This window comes from Electrophorus electricus, chromosome 7 (assembly GCF_041902795.1).
Source record: "Electrophorus electricus isolate QZ-2024a chromosome 7, ASM4190279v1, whole genome shotgun sequence".
Lineage (NCBI taxonomy): Eukaryota > Metazoa > Chordata > Actinopteri > Gymnotiformes > Gymnotidae > Electrophorus > Electrophorus electricus.
This window is the reverse complement of record NC_137503.1, coordinates 5,961,570-5,979,483: the sequence shown is the minus strand read 5'-3', so window position 1 is coordinate 5,979,483 and position 17,914 is coordinate 5,961,570. Positions and strand designations below refer to the sequence as shown.

Genomic DNA, 17,914 nt, shown 5'->3' with positions numbered 1-17,914 from the left:
CTCTACCTAAATCCACTGCAAACACACTTCCTACTATGATTAAGCCCTGTCAGATAGAGCCACCCACACCACCACCACATCCCCCACAACACCCAGAGTAAAAATCCCTCGTTAGCTGTTATAAACAGCCACCCTCACATTCAGAGTTCACAGTTAGCATGTGTTAAAGAGGTACACAAGTCTCAAGATGGATCTATTGCTCATCTGGTCTATATTACTCTTTTATCTGAATGTGCAGGTGAACTGTGACCCTCACCTGTCAAAACAAGGTAGGATGAGAAAGAGTTTCTCTGTCTTGTTATAAGGTACTCTGAACTGGGGCAATTATTGATTAGCAACCTCACAGCAATGACATTAGACAGTGTTTTGGGGGTGACTGTCCGTGCATACAAGCTATCACATACCCGTCACTATGATGCATGTAATGTTTGCCAAAATGTAACCATGTAAATTGTGAGATTACTGTGTGAACATGTAAACAGAGTACTGCCTATTATAACACTGGGGAATATGAAGATTAATGGCCACTTCCCCATTTGCCTACTAGGCTGCCATATCTACAGATGTTATAGATTGTAATCCACACAAAATTGGCACCACTGTTATAATTATCGGTGTCAATGATCTGGCTGTTTGTTAGTTTTGTACATTATGCAAGTTGTGTACACTTTTATTTACTTTTCGTGGGTGACCTTCTGTTGACCAAAAAGCGTTTTCTGGATATTTATTGTATTTAAATTTGTAAATGTGTTTATAGACATGCAGACATGCAGACAATTACAAATAGAGTAAAAACTGACTGACACATTTATTACATATCTCCCCCTGCTTTGACTTAGCCAGTGATACCCAAAAAACATTTATTTCCAAGTGAGTCCACTTGTGCAAGTGCTGAGTGAATGTACATTTAAAAAATACAGGTCTGTTATCTGGCCATGTATGAACGTATATATATATACAATTAAATGCAAATCTTTGAGCAAATGTTTTAATTGAGAGCCTCTGTATCTTATCAAACATAAAACATATTTTCAGCAAATCCTAATGCACATTTACTCTGTCTTTCATAACATAAAAACTTAATCAGAAATAGCATGGTCTGTGAAAAAGTTTGGACACATTACAAAGTCAATACTTAGTATCTTGGTAATTTAGCCAGAAATTACATCTTGAATCATTTGTAAACAGCTAAAAGTCTTCCAATTCTAAGTTTTCTCCACTCCTTTTTGCAGAAGACCTTTAGGTCTGAGATGTTCTCGGGTCATTTTGTATGCACAGCTTAAGTTCTAGAGACAAGTTATCTATGATGGGACTATCAGGGCCCTCCCAAAGGCTTCAGTTTGTGTATCTTAAGGTAGCCACGGTGGATTTGGAAGTATGATTTGGATCAGTTCTTTTTTTTTTGTTCTTTTCTTAAAAGGCAGCCCCTTTTTTTTCTCTAAATGTACCTTTGTGACTGTAGCCAAAGAGTCTCATTTTTACTTCATCAGTCCATTACTCCCTGCTCCTTGCTCGAGACTTTATAGGCATTGCTTAGTTTTGTTTTTAGATGTTTAGATAGTAGCCTACAGGATCCATGGTTGCTGAGTGTTGTACAAGATTTGAAGAGTAAAAAAATGTCTAAAACTAGGAAACAGCTGACAGTCCTTAATCACAATTGGTGAATTGGCGACATATCTCAGGCCAGATTTACTAATCAGGGAAGCTAATTGATAAGATACAGCTACTGTTTTTGAATTTATATTTATATATATATATATATATATATATATATATATATATATATATATCAGCATCTGAATATACAACAGTCATACAAAAGATGTAATTATAGTAATAATACTTTTAATTACTATAAATGTAATAATAATATTACTCTGTTAAAGACACAAGCATTCAGAAATGCTCTTGGGTTTAATAAGCACTACTAAATATAATATAAATATATATTACTTAAGTATCAAAGATAATGGTATACTTATATATAAAACCTATTAATGCAGTGCTTCCTCAGGTTTGTGTCAGACTGTATAATCTGTATGAGAACATTTCACCCAAACAACTGCACCTAATTTTCTTTTTTTAATTAAAAGTAAAATGTGATCATTGTTGAGTTCTTTCTCATTTTTCTCAGACTTGAATTACACGCACTTTATTAACAATCCAAATTAATAATTAATTGTTACATAAATTACTGGGGTCAAAAGTAGTCCCCCTGTAATGGAGTATTGTAATAGAGTAGAGTATCAAAGTCTCCAAAAGAATAAATAAACAAGTTAATTAAGACTGAATAATAGTACTTACATACAGTGGTGGAGTACTTTTACTCTGTTATTTAATATCTGTGCAACTTACAATAGACTACAAGAAGAAATAAAGTAGTTTCTCAGTGTAGACTCAGCAGATCTGAGTAATCTCACTGAGTCAAAGGTATAGTGTCCTCTTACAGAGAAGAAAGACATGAGATATGATGTGCCCCATGGGGTCTCAGGGCTGTTTCATATCGGGTTCACCAGAGCCCTTTCCATAGATGCACTAAGCGTGTCTCCTTTTGCAGATCAGGTCCTGCTGTCTGCTGAGGAAAATCCAAAGTGCTTCACCAGAAATTTAGTTGACTTCACCTGCTTCTGGGAGGCACTTGTGGGAACATCATATGATTTTATCTATATAACAGATGAGTGAGTACCACATACTACAGTACCTTTGTCACAGATCAAAATGTTGTATAGATGTTTTGGAAGAGATGGCTTAGCCATAGTTTCCAAGAGGATGCAGGTGAAACTGCTTTCAATATTTTTTTTAATCAACAATCAATAAACAAAGTATAAACTAAAAAAGTGTAAAGAGGAGGCAGGGTCTATTCATTCATCCTTCTTGTCATTATCTGGAAAATAGAAACAGAATTATAACAATTTTTTATAATTTTGGCAATCACTGGTATTAACATCTATTTTGTTTCCATTGAAATGCATTACATGTTTGTTTGTTTGATTTTATAGTGTCCATTTTATCTCTAAAACCAAACTACCTCCTTAAACATATTCTGTTTCATTTTATAACCTCCAAGGGAACAAAGTTACATTTTGTTTCCTGTGGCATGCCACATCTTACCAGTTTTTATTACAAAAAGTAAGAATAAAGTTTCCACATATTTACCCAGTCTGTTACATAAAGTTAAACAGCCTGCTATGGACAATGGCACTGTAAATGTTTTTGCACTTTAAACTCATTTAACATCACATGGTTTCACTTTTAATTCAATGTTATGGAATGAGTAAATTATTTAAAATGAAATTTAACTGAATGCGCACAAACTACCCACATGAATAGATATTTAATCCAAGATTGCTTTTATTACAAACAGCTTTGCAATAAACATGCTTTGCACAGGACTCAGTTCTAAGGATTGGGGTCACTACCATGCAATGTGCAGCAATATCTAACAGTACATGTGCAGGTTGTGCAGGTTGGGTAAGAAAGTGTCTCTTTGTTGTAGAGGAGAGAGCAGGTGTAACATAAGTCAGCAGGACAGCGAGGACAGCAAAGTCCTCCATGTTTGCTCTTTCCCACCCACGGATGTGTACTTATTCACCATAACATATGTCAAAGTGATTGACATACACACCAACACAACCATCTATGACTGCGCTATCAGCATAGAGGAGCATGGTAAGTCAACAGACTTGCATGATTTACATTAATCCAACTTAGGGCCTTATAATGTTAGATTTCTTTTAAATGTACACGTTTAAGTGAGATTCACGTGTTTGTCCATATTCCTTCTCTCCAGTTCTGCTGTATCCTCCTTCAAATATATCTTTTAACCTTACTGGGGAGGCAGGGCAAATGTTACTTATGTGGTCAGCACCAAAAGAACCAAAAGCATTGCATAATCAAATAGAGTATGAGATGCATTACTCCTATAGGACCTCACAAGGCCTGCTTACATGGGTGAGTTAGAAACATAAACTGTATGGTATTCTTATTGGATCAGTATACCATATACTGACTGCACTATGACTTTTACCTCTCTGTAGGTGGATAATTCCTGCTGTAGTTGTCATAAACTGCTCTCCCTGCATCCAGGAGAGAAGTGCACTGTGAAGATGAGGCTTAAGCCTAGTAAGTCCAGTAGCTTTCGTGGACACTGGAGTGATTGGTCACCTGCAATTACAGCTATGGTACCTCAGCCGGCAGGTGAGAGAGCATCTGTCAAAGCAGGATCATAAGACAATACAATATTAACAACTGAACATTCAATTCAAACTGTGCAATATAAACAGTCTGTGACATTATGAACACCAACAATCAATGAAATAACTAACAAAGTATTTGTTTTTAGTACAATCATATCCATAATACTTTGCATTGAGGTGTCTTGTCTTGGGTTTAACTGTGACAATGTACAACAACATTTTCTTATTATTTTGAGAGGAGTTACTATTAGTGTGAACTAGTGACACTGGCTGAGGCATTGGCTGGGGTTTTTTCTTTAGCTTTTCTCTTTTTGTTAATGGTCTGGAATAAGCAGTAATAAACCACTTCATATATATATATATATATATATATATATATATATATATATATATATATCACTTCATGCACAATATAGCCTCAATTATTAAAAAACTAACTAGACAAAAAAAAAAAAAAAAAAAAAAAAAAAAAGAGAGTTTTGAGACCTGAACCAGCCTGTTTATTTTGTCAGGTTTTACATGGTCAGACACCTTCTTCCCTTTCTGATGTCCTTCACTAATATTCACCTTCACACTCTGGTCTTCCCATACCCATTTACTCCCTGCTCCTTACTTGAGACTCTGTACCATGGGAGGTAGGACTCTAGTGTAGCAGCACCCAAACTCTGGAACATATCCCTTCCTCATTTCCAGGCCTGTAATTCTCTCCCATCTTTTAAAAAGCAGCTGAAAACAGCTTGCATTCTCAGCACTGTGACTTTGTGTATTTATTTTATTTGTCTTATTTTCATTTTATTTTTCAAAAGCTATTTCAGTGCATTATTGCTATTATTATTTATTTTTATATCTTTCACCTTAATTTTATATACAGTGACCTTGGGTATATTGAAAAACACAAATTAAATATTATTGTTATGATGATGATGATGATGATGATTATTATTATAGATAGCATTGAACTACAGTGCCATACTCCTGACCTGCATCAAATCCAGTGTACATGGAATGAGGAACTGTATGGTAATGGAAATTACAACCTCCATTACAGACAGACTAAAAGGTAGACACCGAGTTATTTCATCCTCAGTGGTATATAGTATTTCACATTTATAGTGAAGAAAAACACTGGTTGAGTACGATGCTTATGACATATTTTTCAGAAATATTTGGGAGAGTTGGAACATTTGTGGCAAAGCCAGTGTCTCTGCTATTCAGTGCGTTTTCTACGGAGATGAATCCACCATCTTTAAGGTTTATCTCAGAGTCGGTTTTGAGCCCCTCAGCCGAACGTTTTACAAGGACATAGCCTGGATGAACAAGAGCAGTAAGTCTATAGGCAAAATTGCATGCCTGTGTGATTTGTCACATAAGCCATTGAAGATATTGAATTTTAAAATTAAAATGTTTTAAATTTTTTTAAAAATGTTTCATGAAGGTATACAAACCCCTAAAAAGGTAACATTTTTTGAATTACAAACGATAATCTAGAAACAAAAAATTTGAAACCCGTTCCCTGGAATTTAGTTAAAACAATTCCCTAACAAGGACACCATTTCTTCTTAAACTGACACAAAGCAGATAGGCCAGCATTTACTCTGAAGCAACTACAAACCTCAGTGGTTGAAAGTGGAGAAAAGTGCACAAGTCCACAATATCAAGAGCCCTGCATAAAATAGGCAATTATGGGAAGGTGGTTATCAGGTAGAAAGAAACCATTAATCAAATGAAACCTAAATTAACACACATGGGAAGTTGGCCAGAAAGTATGACATGTTTGTGTGTTGCGATGTCACATGATGCTGTGATGTATTACATCATCTCATTCATAAATAAAGTTGTGTCTTTCATAGCGCAGCTCAGTCCCAACCATGTAAAAGAAATAGCCTGGGCTTGGGTATCTCATAAAAAAGTCCTTAGTTAACTTTTCTTGTTCTGTGCTTAGTCAAGACAGAGGCTCCAGGAGGGCTGCAGGAGAAGATTGATGGAGGAAGGCTTTGTCTGAGGTGGAGCTGCCCTCTTCCACTCATATCCCAGCACCTAATGTATGAGGTCCGATACCAGCTCCAAGGAGAGACTGGATGGAAGGTGTGGAATTAGCATATGCAGCAATCTTACTGCAACAGTAATAAGACTGTTGAACAAAGTATGATTGAAAGCAAAAAGAGTAGAGATCGGAATAAGCAATGAGGTATCACTGTTTATTTCTGTACCTAAGGAAGCATATTAAACTTCTTAATTTTTCTACAGGATTTCACAATGAGGAATGCCAAGACTAATACTTGTTTGGATATACAAACAGGTAGCCAGTATGCCATCCAAGTTAAAGCTATGCCCAATGGATTATTTTACAGGGGGCAGTGGAGTCTCTGGTCCAAACCTCTCATGGTACAATTGCCACCAAACACAGGTATTCAAGCTTTCTCATGCCCAGTCTTTGAAAACATATGAAAACCATCAACTAACAATTAGACTGTTATAATGGGGCATGATGTTTACCAGCATGTCTACACCCATTCAGGGTCGCTGTTCTTTGCATGTGTCCTGATAAGCTTGCTCCTTTCCATTGTGTTCTTCTCCTCCTTCACCATATATATCAGGTTGGCTTTAAGAACAGACATGACTTATTTTAAATAAAGATGACACAAAGAAATGCTCTATATCTATTTATAGCGTCACTCATTTCATGTTTCTGAACATTGTCCATCAGTAAGCTCAAGCAGTTCCTGTGGCCTCCAGTCCCAAACCTTAATGAAGTGCTGGAAAACTTCCTGAAAGACATCAATGAGCAAAACTGGGTAATTATATCTTGGCATATGTACAGTGTACTACTACCATAATTTAAACTAAATTAGATATAGATATTAGAAAATTCAAAGTATGTTCTATGCATTTCTCTAAATACTAGCAATGACTCTGTGCCCTTGACCTAGGAGCCCAAGTTCAGCGTCAAGATGTGTGATGACACACCTGCCACAGTGGTAGAGGTCATGTCTGAAAGTGAGAGTCAGCTCATGAGGAAACCATCCAGGGCATCAAACTGTCCTCTCTTGATGCCACAAGCCTCCATGGCTGCGGACAGCATCGGCGAGTATTCTCAGGATGGTTTGGAGGTGAGCCGGGAGTATGTGACTCTTAACACCAATGTTCTCCCTTGCTTGACTGGAAACGACTATGTGTACAGTATGAATGCATCACCTGACCTGGTTGGGGAGAGACTGTGCTGTTGCTCGTCCAGCTGTTCTACAACCTTCTCAGCATCCACCACCAGCATCCTTAACCACTCCTATCTGCAATCTGAGTTTGGAAGAGTCAACCCTCCAGCCTGCCACTACACCAATCTAGAGAACACTGAAACAGCTAGGGTGAAGTCAAAAAAAGAACAAGAACAAAAATGACTCCTCCCCCCCCCCCCCCTCACATGTAAAGCTACTTTATTTGGTGGTTGTTCAAAATACCCTGACTGTCCTAAAAGTGGTTTTCTTATATATATATATATATCTTTTTTTTTTTTTCTAGATACTTTAGTGGCAGGATTTTTGCCAGTGCTAATAAATCCATGGAATCTTAATCACAGACTGTACCTGCAAACAACATAACCAACCAGGTCCTAACTTCTGTGGTTAAGGTACTTGATTTGTAATTGGATGGTTGCCAGTTCAAGCCCCAGCAACACCAAGTTACCACTGCTGGGCACCTGAGCAAGACACTTTAACTTTCAGTTGCTCAAGTTATGTTCACTCACAAGTTGCTTTGGATAAAAGCATCAGCTGAATGCTGTAAACTTCAGTGAGACAACCTTTGAGGTTGGCAATACATAGCTTGTATCTGCAAGGTCTTTAAACAAACCAGACTGGAAAGCAATCAAAAGCAGGTGATCTTACAGCTCAGAGTTCCACTGCCACTCTGCGCTCAGGGTAAATATGATTTACCTTTGCTGGGTGACTATTACTGAGATGAAAGATGAGTTATAGATTCTCCAGTGTTTGACCTCAAAGTGTAAATTATGCTGAAGAAGTTGCACCAAAGAGCAGTTTCAACATGAAATGTGTATACCATTGCAAAACAAAAAACAAAAAACAAAAAACCTCAACAGAAAGACAGTTCCTCTCTTACTTCCTGAAACAATGAAAATCAAGATGGGCACTAGACTGAAACTAGACTGTAGATGTTATCTACATTCAAATGCAAATAAAAATCTTAGATTTCAGACATATTTATTTCCTTTCCGTCACTGTTGTCTTCGTAGACAAAAACAGTGTACGGATGTACCACTACCATAACATTAACCTCAAGTAGATCTAATCAATACCAGGAACTTTTAACATAAATAAAACCATGTATGCATTCATGAACAAAAACCTTTTACTAATGCTTTCTGGAATATAGAAATAAGTTTCAATTGTACTCCCTATATTAAGAAAACTTGCAAATTGCTTGTATACAGCAAATCACAACCACTGTCTACCATTTTCTAAATGTTTTTGTTTTTTTTGTACCCATTTGATTAAATGTAATTTCTGTACAATTTTCAGTGTTTTATATTTTATTCTTTACTGGTAAAACGTAGATTACATTTCAAATGGAATAGGTAACATGTTACGTTTTCTCACATTGCTAATTTAAATAAGACATAAAAGGACTTATATTTTCTTGATCTGAACACAGCTTGCAAACTGGTATTCTAATGGATTGCAATACATTTCTAATGCTCTTCAGCTTTTAGAGTATGTAATACCTAATCTCAATGAACTGCATTCATGGTCCTACAAAAATCTAATTCAGGATCATGCTCTTTAATGGCTTTATTGAGTTCAAGAAAGTTAAGAGAAAATACAAGGGCATAAAACATTAACTGGCCCATGAAAACATGATTTAATTCTACCCACACATTTACACAGACAAGAAGGACAATTGGTCAGCAAAGAATGGGTCAAGGCTGGCTCTCCAGTGTTAAAATCTAAATGTTTTCTTTAAATGACAATGCATTTCATGCTCAACACGGATGAACAGGTAATTCCGTTACAAATACAGGTACCAATGTGGACATCTGGAATATTTTGTCATCTTTGTGTGCAGCCTTCAGTGCTTGCCAATGGTGCGAATATAATCTAAATTTAAGATTTCGTGTTCTTGTTTGTATTAGCTAGAAATCTGTCCATTACCTCAGGTGTAAAAAGACCAGCAGGTCCAATCCCTTAGTCATGCTTCACCAGACTTAACAAGTTACTGAAGTCTAGCATAAAGAGGGTTTTATGAGGCCAAGAAAACCTTATGTAGAGACGTGGCCCTTAGCCTTTCTGAGCTAGGTGCTGGGGCTCACTCAGCCTTCAGGGCATACAGCACGTCATCCTGGCTCACATTGAGGCGCACACGGAGCAGCAGGTCCAAGCGGCTGGGCTCCAACAGCAGCAGGCGGCAGGCTCCCAGCCTCTGGCACACCGCCAGGCTCTCAGACACGCTTACGGGCTGCAGCCCCTCCACACGGCACAGAGCCTGGTGTTGCACGAGCACCTATAGCGGGGAGAGAGAGAAAAATATTCAATAGTTTTATTATGAGCAACATGTTCACCTATGCACTGAATTGATGTCCATAGGAAGTACCTGCTGAAATGTAGCTTCTTCAAGTCCTAGCCGACGAAATTCTGCAATCACTGCTCTCAAAAAGAGCTGCTCTTGCAGAGATGCACACCTGTAAAAGCAAAGCCCAGCACTAAGTATCAGGGGGGCAGCAACAGCATACAATAACACCATGAGGACGCACACATGTCCAAACCTGATAGCTGTAATATAGGAGGAAGAGAACATCTCGTCTAAGGCTTCCATCACATGACTCATCCCGACCAATCCAGTGCTACCCTGCTGTCCATGTTGCTCGCAGATCTCAGTGGCGCGGCGACAGATATCCAGACAGCGGCGTGCATCGCCCGACAAGGCAGCCACCTGAATGGGGCGCAAACAAGAAACCTCCACTCAGCGGAACCAGCAGGCTGCTCGGGCACAACAGGGACGATGTTTTTTTTCTGCTTCCCCAGAACTGAGTGCATGATCGTGAAGTGTGTTTCTTTAGTACGCACTGTAGTACCTTTCTTGAGACCAGCTGAAGAGCATCTTCCTCAAAAGCCTTCACCCTGTTCAGTCGAGATGTGATGATCTGCTGCAGCTGCTTGAAAGTGTATGGTTGGAAGGACATGCGTGTCAGCCCCTGGAGAGACATGCAAGTTCACACAAATTCATAGCTGAACATACAAACTAAAAACATCAAAACCACATCATACTGCATGGAAAAAATAATATTTGCACATATATGCAAAACATTTTACCGCTTTTAAAGTCTACTTCAAGTGAGTCTTACCAGGCGGCTGGCCACGCGGTTGATCATGATCCGTTCGGGTAGGTCCATCGTGTTGGCGATGGTCAGCACCACCAGGCGAGCGTGTTTTCTTGCTGGCCAGTCAAACAAGTTATACATGACGTTCTGTTTCCTGGTCCACAAAAGGTCCAGCTGGTCCACAAAAGTAGGCCAGTGTTAAACACGGTGCAACACTATGAACAACAATTCTTGTTCTCTGCAGGAGACCAATAGCGTCAAAACTGGTTAAGCTCACCTCATCCACCAGCAGCACCGTGGTCTCCTTCTTTGGTGCGGGTGTACTGAACCGCTTTTCAAGCAAGGCAGCCGCATGATCTGCTGTTGCTTTCTGGTTCGTCAGTTTCTACAGCAAAGCAGAGCCAAGACAAGTCAAGGCGGGAAGACCAGAGAGCTTCAACAAGGGTGACAGAGGAAGAGGAAGCACCTGCAGTATCTGGACATATGCTTGGTGTGGGTCAGTCATCTTCATGCCGTTGATCTCGATGAAGTGGAAGGGCGGGAGCTCCTCCTGCTCCACTGCCTGCTGCAGAAACCTGATCACCTCGTGCACCGTGGCCGTCTTGCCCGTGCCAGGTACTCCTGAAATGTACATGCACCTGCAGAAGCCCCCAAGCCACAGCACCTCCCTTAATCAACATGTTTGGACTCGAAGAGCAGGAGTTCCAGAGGCTCTGTGCCTGAGAGCTGTACTCACCCTCCAGTGCCATCCATGACCTTGCTCTCCACAAAGTTGTAGATGTCTTGAAACTCCTGCTCTCGACATGGTAAGGATTCAGGAACGGAGGACACATGCAACCTGTTGAAAATTTTATAAGGATGAGCACAAACTGCCAAACGACAAACAAGAAAATATACTGCATGCTAACTGAAAGCTATTTCAAAGTGTTGATTTAATTCATTCATTCACATCAGATCCAAGGCAAGCTTGCTTCTTACTTAACTTTTAGCTTATGTAATTTAACCGTAAAGTGTAAAGAATTTTGAAACTAGGATTTCCGATCTTGGCTTTCCCTGACCTTGCACGTGCTTCCTCCAGCATGTTCCCAGGTTTCCTGGCTGGCTGGCTCCTGTTAGGAATGCTAGGGGTGGCATGACGAGGCGTTTGGGGAGTGGGAGGAGCAGCCTGCAACGGAACAAAAACACAATTAAAAACTGCACTGTGAGTGAAGGCCTGCAGGGGTTTTCTCCCCATTAAAATTGTAGTAACAACATTTCACACCTCATTAGTCACAGTTAGACCTAAACGCAGTAGGGTTCCTCCATCTGCTACATTACCACTGATATAGCATGGTGATGACATCACATATGCCAGTACTGCTACAGCACCCCATACCTTCTTGCTGGGCATTCTGCGTGGGGTTCTAGCTGATGCCCTGCTCTTGACAGTCGAGTGAGGCGTTCTCCTGCCCGTCCCGCGCCTGCTCCTCTTCACAATGAGTTCATCCTCACTGTCCATTAAGCTCTCTTCTTCCTCATCACTGCTGCTTCCCCGGTCAAGATCAGCAGGCACAAAAGAGCCATCATCATCTGCATCTTCGCCGTCGGACTGCAGGTCATTGTGGTTATTCAGCTGGCTCCTACAATGTAATTCACCAACACTTTCATTACTTCAGTGCAAGCACACTAAAATGGCAAACTAAAGACTGTGCTTGTAATTCCTAACCAGCAGGACCTATCTGAGAACATACAGCTGCTTTTTCTTAATGCGGGCCGATCTCCTCTTGGAGGAATCCGTGTGAACACTGTGTCCAGGCGAGATCTCGTGCTGCTCCTCCCTCCTAAGAGGAGAACAAGAACAACAAGCACTAAACGATCATTAAAGGTCTGGTTTCACACACACACACACACACACACACACACACACACACACACACACACACACACACACACACACACACACACACACACACACACACACACACACACCTGTTAACATCTTGAACTAAAAAAGTGCTGTGTGTGTATACAATCTTGAAACTCTAGAAACCCATGATATGAGTATTATGATTTGAACATCTTCAAATAAACTGGTTCCTCCTCATACAAATTCAGAAGCAATTTTCTTGCATAGCTGATGATGCGCCTTTGTCCAAAACATCCTTTTTCTCAGGTTTTGCACTGTTTACTGGCCAATGACCTGCACTGTGCAATCTTTTGTTTTGAAAGGAAAGAACCATATGAACCACAACAGAAAGATCTGATACACCCATCTATTTCCAGTCATAAAATGCATGGGAATAAGGGACAAGAGCCAAAATGCACTCTGGGTAGGAACAAAATGCATGGTACATATTTTAAATAAATAAATGCAGGCTACAACAATCATGAGAACTTTTACTCAATTTATTATTATTTTTTAAAAGGTGAGAGAAAAAAAGGGAAAGGAAAAATGTAATATGTGATCCTTGTTAAATTGTAATGTAATCCTGCTAATAATCTGCAATGGATTTTTTTGTATCCTGATTACATAACAATTAAATGTGTTACATCCACTACTGGCCAATGCGTGCCAAACACACAAAGTGCAAACGCACACGCACACTTTGGAAAAGCTCAAGCTAGGGTAACAACTTAAAAAACCCCACAGATTTCAACAATTCAGAAGTAAACGCAAATACTGAAATGCTTAAATGATTAAAACATGAAACTACTTCAAATAAGACACTACTGCAGTTCTGGAAGAGGTGAGAAAAATATCTATTACAATCTCATGATGGAGAGAAACACTGTGGATAAAACTAAGCAATATCAGATTTTTGTTGACGATAAGAGACTCAAACCAAAGCCAAGGTTGATGAGCTACATAAAAGACTGTGAGGTGGTGCATGTGTGTTAACCACCTCCCCAAACTGAAGGGAGGGACAGAGGAAGCAGAACGAAAGATCAGCAAGGACAAGGCCATACTGAAAGCAGAGGAGGAAATGCCATTAGAAAGGAACACCTACTCTCCAGCTCATTTTATATCAGCAACTGCTCTGCCTTGATCTCTCTCAAGACAGTTGAGGACACAGGAGCAGTGTGACAGTAAACTACTGCCTTAAATGATGCAAAGCAGCGACACTGGACCAACCCACCCCATCACACCCTCACCCAATGAAAATGTACAGCTAAGGCCTGTTAAACAGACAAACTGCATCAACATGAAATTTCTCCACCTGCAGTTTGGATAAATATACTAAAGATAAACACCTCCATGGTAAGACTTAAACACTGGAGAGGAAATTACAATCACCAGACCCTCTGACACATTAAAAATTCCAAAGGCAGTTGTACCCTCAAAAGAGAAGATGACTGATGACAGCTACCTGAGCTGATGGCCCAAATGTTGCTCCCAGTGTCAGGCTGGAGAGTCACTAAGAAACTAGACAGTCACTTTATATCGACACCCTCGCAATCACCATAGGCCTTTCTGCTGCCATTTCATAACCACTATACAATCTGCATAAAGGTAACCCTGGATAACAAAACTATTGCGCACACGTGTAACACATCTTTTGGAAAATGGTCCAGGTGTCTTCACTAGCGCTTTGACTTTTGAGAGCCTTGTAAGCCATACATTACATTTGTACTGGAGGATCATGGATTGCAAAGCTCATATCACTGCTAAACTAGATGTTATTGCATGGGGAACGGGACCATGTTTGTGTGTAGTGCACGCTAAAAGTTGGCCACTCCTCAATCATTACTTCACTCCCTAGCCAGTCAAATTCACTCACTAGGCCATAAAGGGGTGGATGAAATGATTCAGCAGTTTTCACACTCCTGGTGGAGCCATATGTTTAGGGAGCAGGCAAAAGCAATTTCTCAAAACTCTGCTACACAACACAAAGACAACCCTTTTTAGATTACACTGCTACACCCTAGATAGAGAGGCCCTTCTGAAAGATTGTAGCTCCCCTCATCTTACAACCAGACTATATTACTCTAAGGGTAAATGGGATGTTTTGGTGGTTAGACAATTTCCCTTGCTGGATAGAAGCAGAGAATCAGAAGATTCAGACTCCTGGCTCAGTTTTGACATATGTTTAGCAAGATGTAGCAGGGACAATAAGTCCTGAGGCAATACGTTTGGAACAACAGAAAAAAGTATAAGAGTGCAAATGAACAGCAATTTCAAACTCCTAGAATGTCAAGTCCAAAACAGCACCCAGGAGAAACGCGGATACTCACAGCACAGCAAGAGCTGGCTCTCGGAGCGCAGCAGCCTCTGTTCTCTCAGACTGGGTCTGTGCACTAACAGCAGACAAGATGCACCAGTTATTGATTTTATCATTATCATTTAAAATAAAATGTTTATCCCCTTTACAGAAGCTCAAACACATATTTCCCGGGGGTGCTACAAAGTGTACTGAGTCCATGGGTCCACTGCTTAAAAGTTTTATATATATATAAATCACCACTTCCGATAGAAGGAAGTAAATGTGATGAGAAAGTAAATTAAGAAGCACTGAAGTGGGCTTTAAGTTAGCAAAGAATGCCCTTAATGCCATCACCAAGGATGTGAGCTTCCTTACCTTTGCCCAAGTGACCCTGTAGTTCAAGAGTGAAACTTACTTCTGCCTAAGGCTAACTCTCCTTGGAGTGGCCTCTCTCCTACGAGGGGTTCTATTTTTGCTGATGAGTCCTGGCTCCAGCCTAAACAAATCATCTTCTAGGGGGTGGACCCCAATAAAGTCCCTAAGAGGACGGTGGAAAGTTGAAGACTGCACTCAAGAGGCATTTCCACAAAAGGTCAATCAGTGCTTTCCTTGCCAACACACTGTCTAGATTTCCATTTAAGATAATTTTGGATTAATCACATAACTTGCCCATTGAGTACATTTACAACTATTATAACTAAGTGGAAAGGGGAATAATAGAGAAAGATGTCATCTTTATATGCAGCACACAAGAGCTCTCACCTGCCAGAGTCATGGTTGTCCACTGTGGTTTCACTAGGTTTGTTCATAGGTCGGAGGGAGAACTTTCCCTCTTTGGTGTAAGGTTTCTCAGGAGTTGAGAGAGGGGTCAGGCGAGAGGAGGAGACGGATACGCTATGAATTGGAAAACTGCCCAGTTTGGTCACCAGGTCTTCCTGTGTGTCCTTGTCCTCATCCAATATCTCATCAAGGACATCATCTCTTGTAAGATGCTTAGCTGGACCTTGGATTACAAAACAGACATTACAATGAAGGTGTAATATTTTCCAATCTCACCATCACATAAAAAACCCTCTGCTGATATGCTATTAATATATTCACATTTGAAGTCACTGTAGAGTACAAAATGAACGCAAGCAATGCAAAGCCTCAGTCAACACATTCGAAACCACCGGCCCCAAAGAAATGCAATAGCACTCACTGCAGAGCTCCAACTTCTTTCGAATATTCGGGTTGGAAGAGACCCTGCTCCTCCTCTTCACGTTTAGTATTTTGGCGGCGGAGAGTTTGGAGGCTGAGTGGGCTGACTCGGCTTCTGCTGTGCCTATTTTACCAGTGCTCATGCAGCTGTGTGGGTGGAGGCCAGCCATGGCCCGTTTCATCACGGTGGGGTCTGGGGTGGGAAGAGCACGAGCTCGGGTCACCGGCACAGAAGGTGACGGAGATTTGGGGACCGGAGGAGGCATCTTCCGAAAAGTCTTGGTGTCCCATATAAGTTTAACGAACAGAGTATCCTCGCTCTCATTATCTGGGAAAGGATCCGCAGCAGGAATATGCTTTACCTATGATGGGAATCAGGGAAAACCAGCGACCAAGAACAGAACAACTGAATAAATAAGAAAGTCACTTACAAATAAACACCAATCATTTATAGTACTAATAATATAATGGAATGTAGTTATTTTACCACTTCAATTAAAAAGCATATTTTCCTCAATAACAAGTTATAATAGGCTCAATAAACAATAAGAAATAAAAGCAGTTAGCAATGCTATGGCAAATTTTAGTCTAGAGCCGTCATGTTTGCTTAATTCTGGCAATTATCAAAACAAATGACGCTCTCAACGCACAGTGGTGTTTAAAGTAAATGCTTGTTTTGCCTATGGGCTGACGGTAATGAAAGCTGCTCGTTTTTCTAACAACTGCAGTTGCCAACCACCAATGGCCCTAATGGTCTGCATCATCTCAGACAGCCAAAGGAAACAAGTGCTCACTTCCACTGCATTGTGCAATTTCACTCACTCACCTAGTACCATTGACTGGCTCAAACAAAACTCAGTCACTTTTCTTGTTAACAACGCACCACAGTAGACCAATTTCCCAAATGTCTGCTGGAACACGGACCTCGACTACCCTGTGCGAATTTAGCCCGCTTTATATGTGCACATACCTGAACAGCTCCTAGTATAGTTTCCACATTCACTTCACAATCGCAGGAGCCATCCTGGTAGTAAAAGACTTCCTGGGGATGCGGGTCCCTGCCCAGGAGCTTTCGCTTGTTCTGGGCTATTTCATGCATACGCACAAACCAGTGCACCACTGCTTTCATCTGGTTGCTATTAACTGGGAACATACACGTTATTAGACAATGTGTGGATGCCTCGGGACGGTGAAAGCAACGTGAAAATGGCCAGAAAAACCGAGTGTCTTACCGTCCCAGAAAAGCTTTAGAAGTTGTGCAACGAAGGGGCTGTCATCGTCGGTTCCTTCAATTAAAATGTGCTGTCCTAAAGACACCACTGCATTGTTTTCCCTCTCACCCACAACTATAGTCAAATATCTGTGGGGTTTAACATTACTTGTCAATAATAATAAAAAAAAAAACTTGCGTTAGCTAACTAAATACTTGTAAAATTACATCTGTTCTGTGAATGTGCAGCACTAAACTGCCTTAGATGTAAAGTTAGCTACTTATTTGGCTTATCCAAAACTAATGGCACGTAAATAAATACTCGATGCAAGTTCAACTCAGGGCGCTGGCTACCGTTAGCCAACTTACTGGTAATACCGTCTCCCCAATCTTCTGTCTTCATGTATAGGATTTCCATTCCAACTGTAAAACCTTCGCACACGTAACATTGCGCGGTAGTGACTCATTTTTGCTGAAATTATAAAAATGTATACATAACATTGCCAAATCCAACAGCTAGCGGCCTAGTTAACCAAACATATCTACCCAGTAAACGCTCGCATGTAAGAAACTGTCTTCACTACACAGAACACAACTACGCTTACCTTAAAATAACCCACCAACTCAAACTTTTTACATGAACACTACAGGTTATATATACATATTTATATCTTTAATGAACCCCCTTGAAAACACGACATAAAAAGTATGACTAACGTTATTTTATCTGTAGTTTGCTTCAAGTCTATCGTTACAACACCGCCGTCACTTCTTTCGCGCGTAAAAACCGTTTGCGTGA

General features: G+C 40.3%; 2 protein-coding genes across 9 annotated transcripts; one reads left to right on the top strand and one right to left on the bottom strand.

Annotated features, from left to right (window-relative positions):
• Positions 1 to 135: 135 nt before the first annotated feature.
• On the top strand, positions 136 to 7,592 carry mpl (MPL proto-oncogene, thrombopoietin receptor). The gene is made up of 12 exons (XM_081717881.1): positions 136 to 269; positions 2,558 to 2,678; positions 3,497 to 3,669; positions 3,791 to 3,951; positions 4,038 to 4,197; positions 5,145 to 5,256; positions 5,357 to 5,520; positions 6,139 to 6,281; positions 6,444 to 6,603; positions 6,715 to 6,793; positions 6,904 to 6,991; positions 7,127 to 7,592. The coding sequence occupies exons 1-12, from the start codon at positions 188 to 190 to the stop codon at positions 7,589 to 7,591; spliced, it is 1,908 nt and encodes a 635-aa protein (XP_081574007.1). The 5' UTR covers positions 136 to 187; the 3' UTR covers position 7,592.
• Positions 7,593 to 7,683: 91 nt separating this feature from the next.
• On the bottom strand, positions 7,684 to 17,904 carry orc1 (origin recognition complex, subunit 1). 8 transcript variants are annotated; one of them, XM_035523957.2, is made up of 19 exons: positions 17,833 to 17,904; positions 17,485 to 17,587; positions 17,138 to 17,265; positions 16,876 to 17,048; positions 15,907 to 16,267; positions 15,468 to 15,708; positions 15,121 to 15,243; positions 14,737 to 14,799; positions 12,255 to 12,344; positions 11,900 to 12,143; positions 11,583 to 11,689; positions 11,261 to 11,362; positions 10,991 to 11,162; positions 10,802 to 10,909; positions 10,549 to 10,698; positions 10,279 to 10,398; positions 9,970 to 10,136; positions 9,798 to 9,885; positions 7,684 to 9,707 (listed from the first exon to the last, which is right to left on the bottom strand). In XM_035523957.2, the coding sequence occupies exons 2-19, from the start codon at positions 17,580 to 17,582 to the stop codon at positions 9,513 to 9,515; spliced, it is 2,730 nt and encodes a 909-aa protein (XP_035379850.2). In that variant the 5' UTR covers positions 17,583 to 17,587; positions 17,833 to 17,904; the 3' UTR covers positions 7,684 to 9,512. The 8 variants fall into 8 exon arrangements, 7 of the variants coding, with proteins under 7 accessions (XP_035379850.2, XP_026854643.3, XP_081574519.1 ...); XM_026998842.3 differs by having other exon boundaries at positions 17,721 to 17,889; XM_081718393.1 differs by lacking the exon at positions 15,121 to 15,243 and having other exon boundaries at positions 17,485 to 17,889.
• Positions 17,905 to 17,914: the final 10 nt, after the last annotated feature.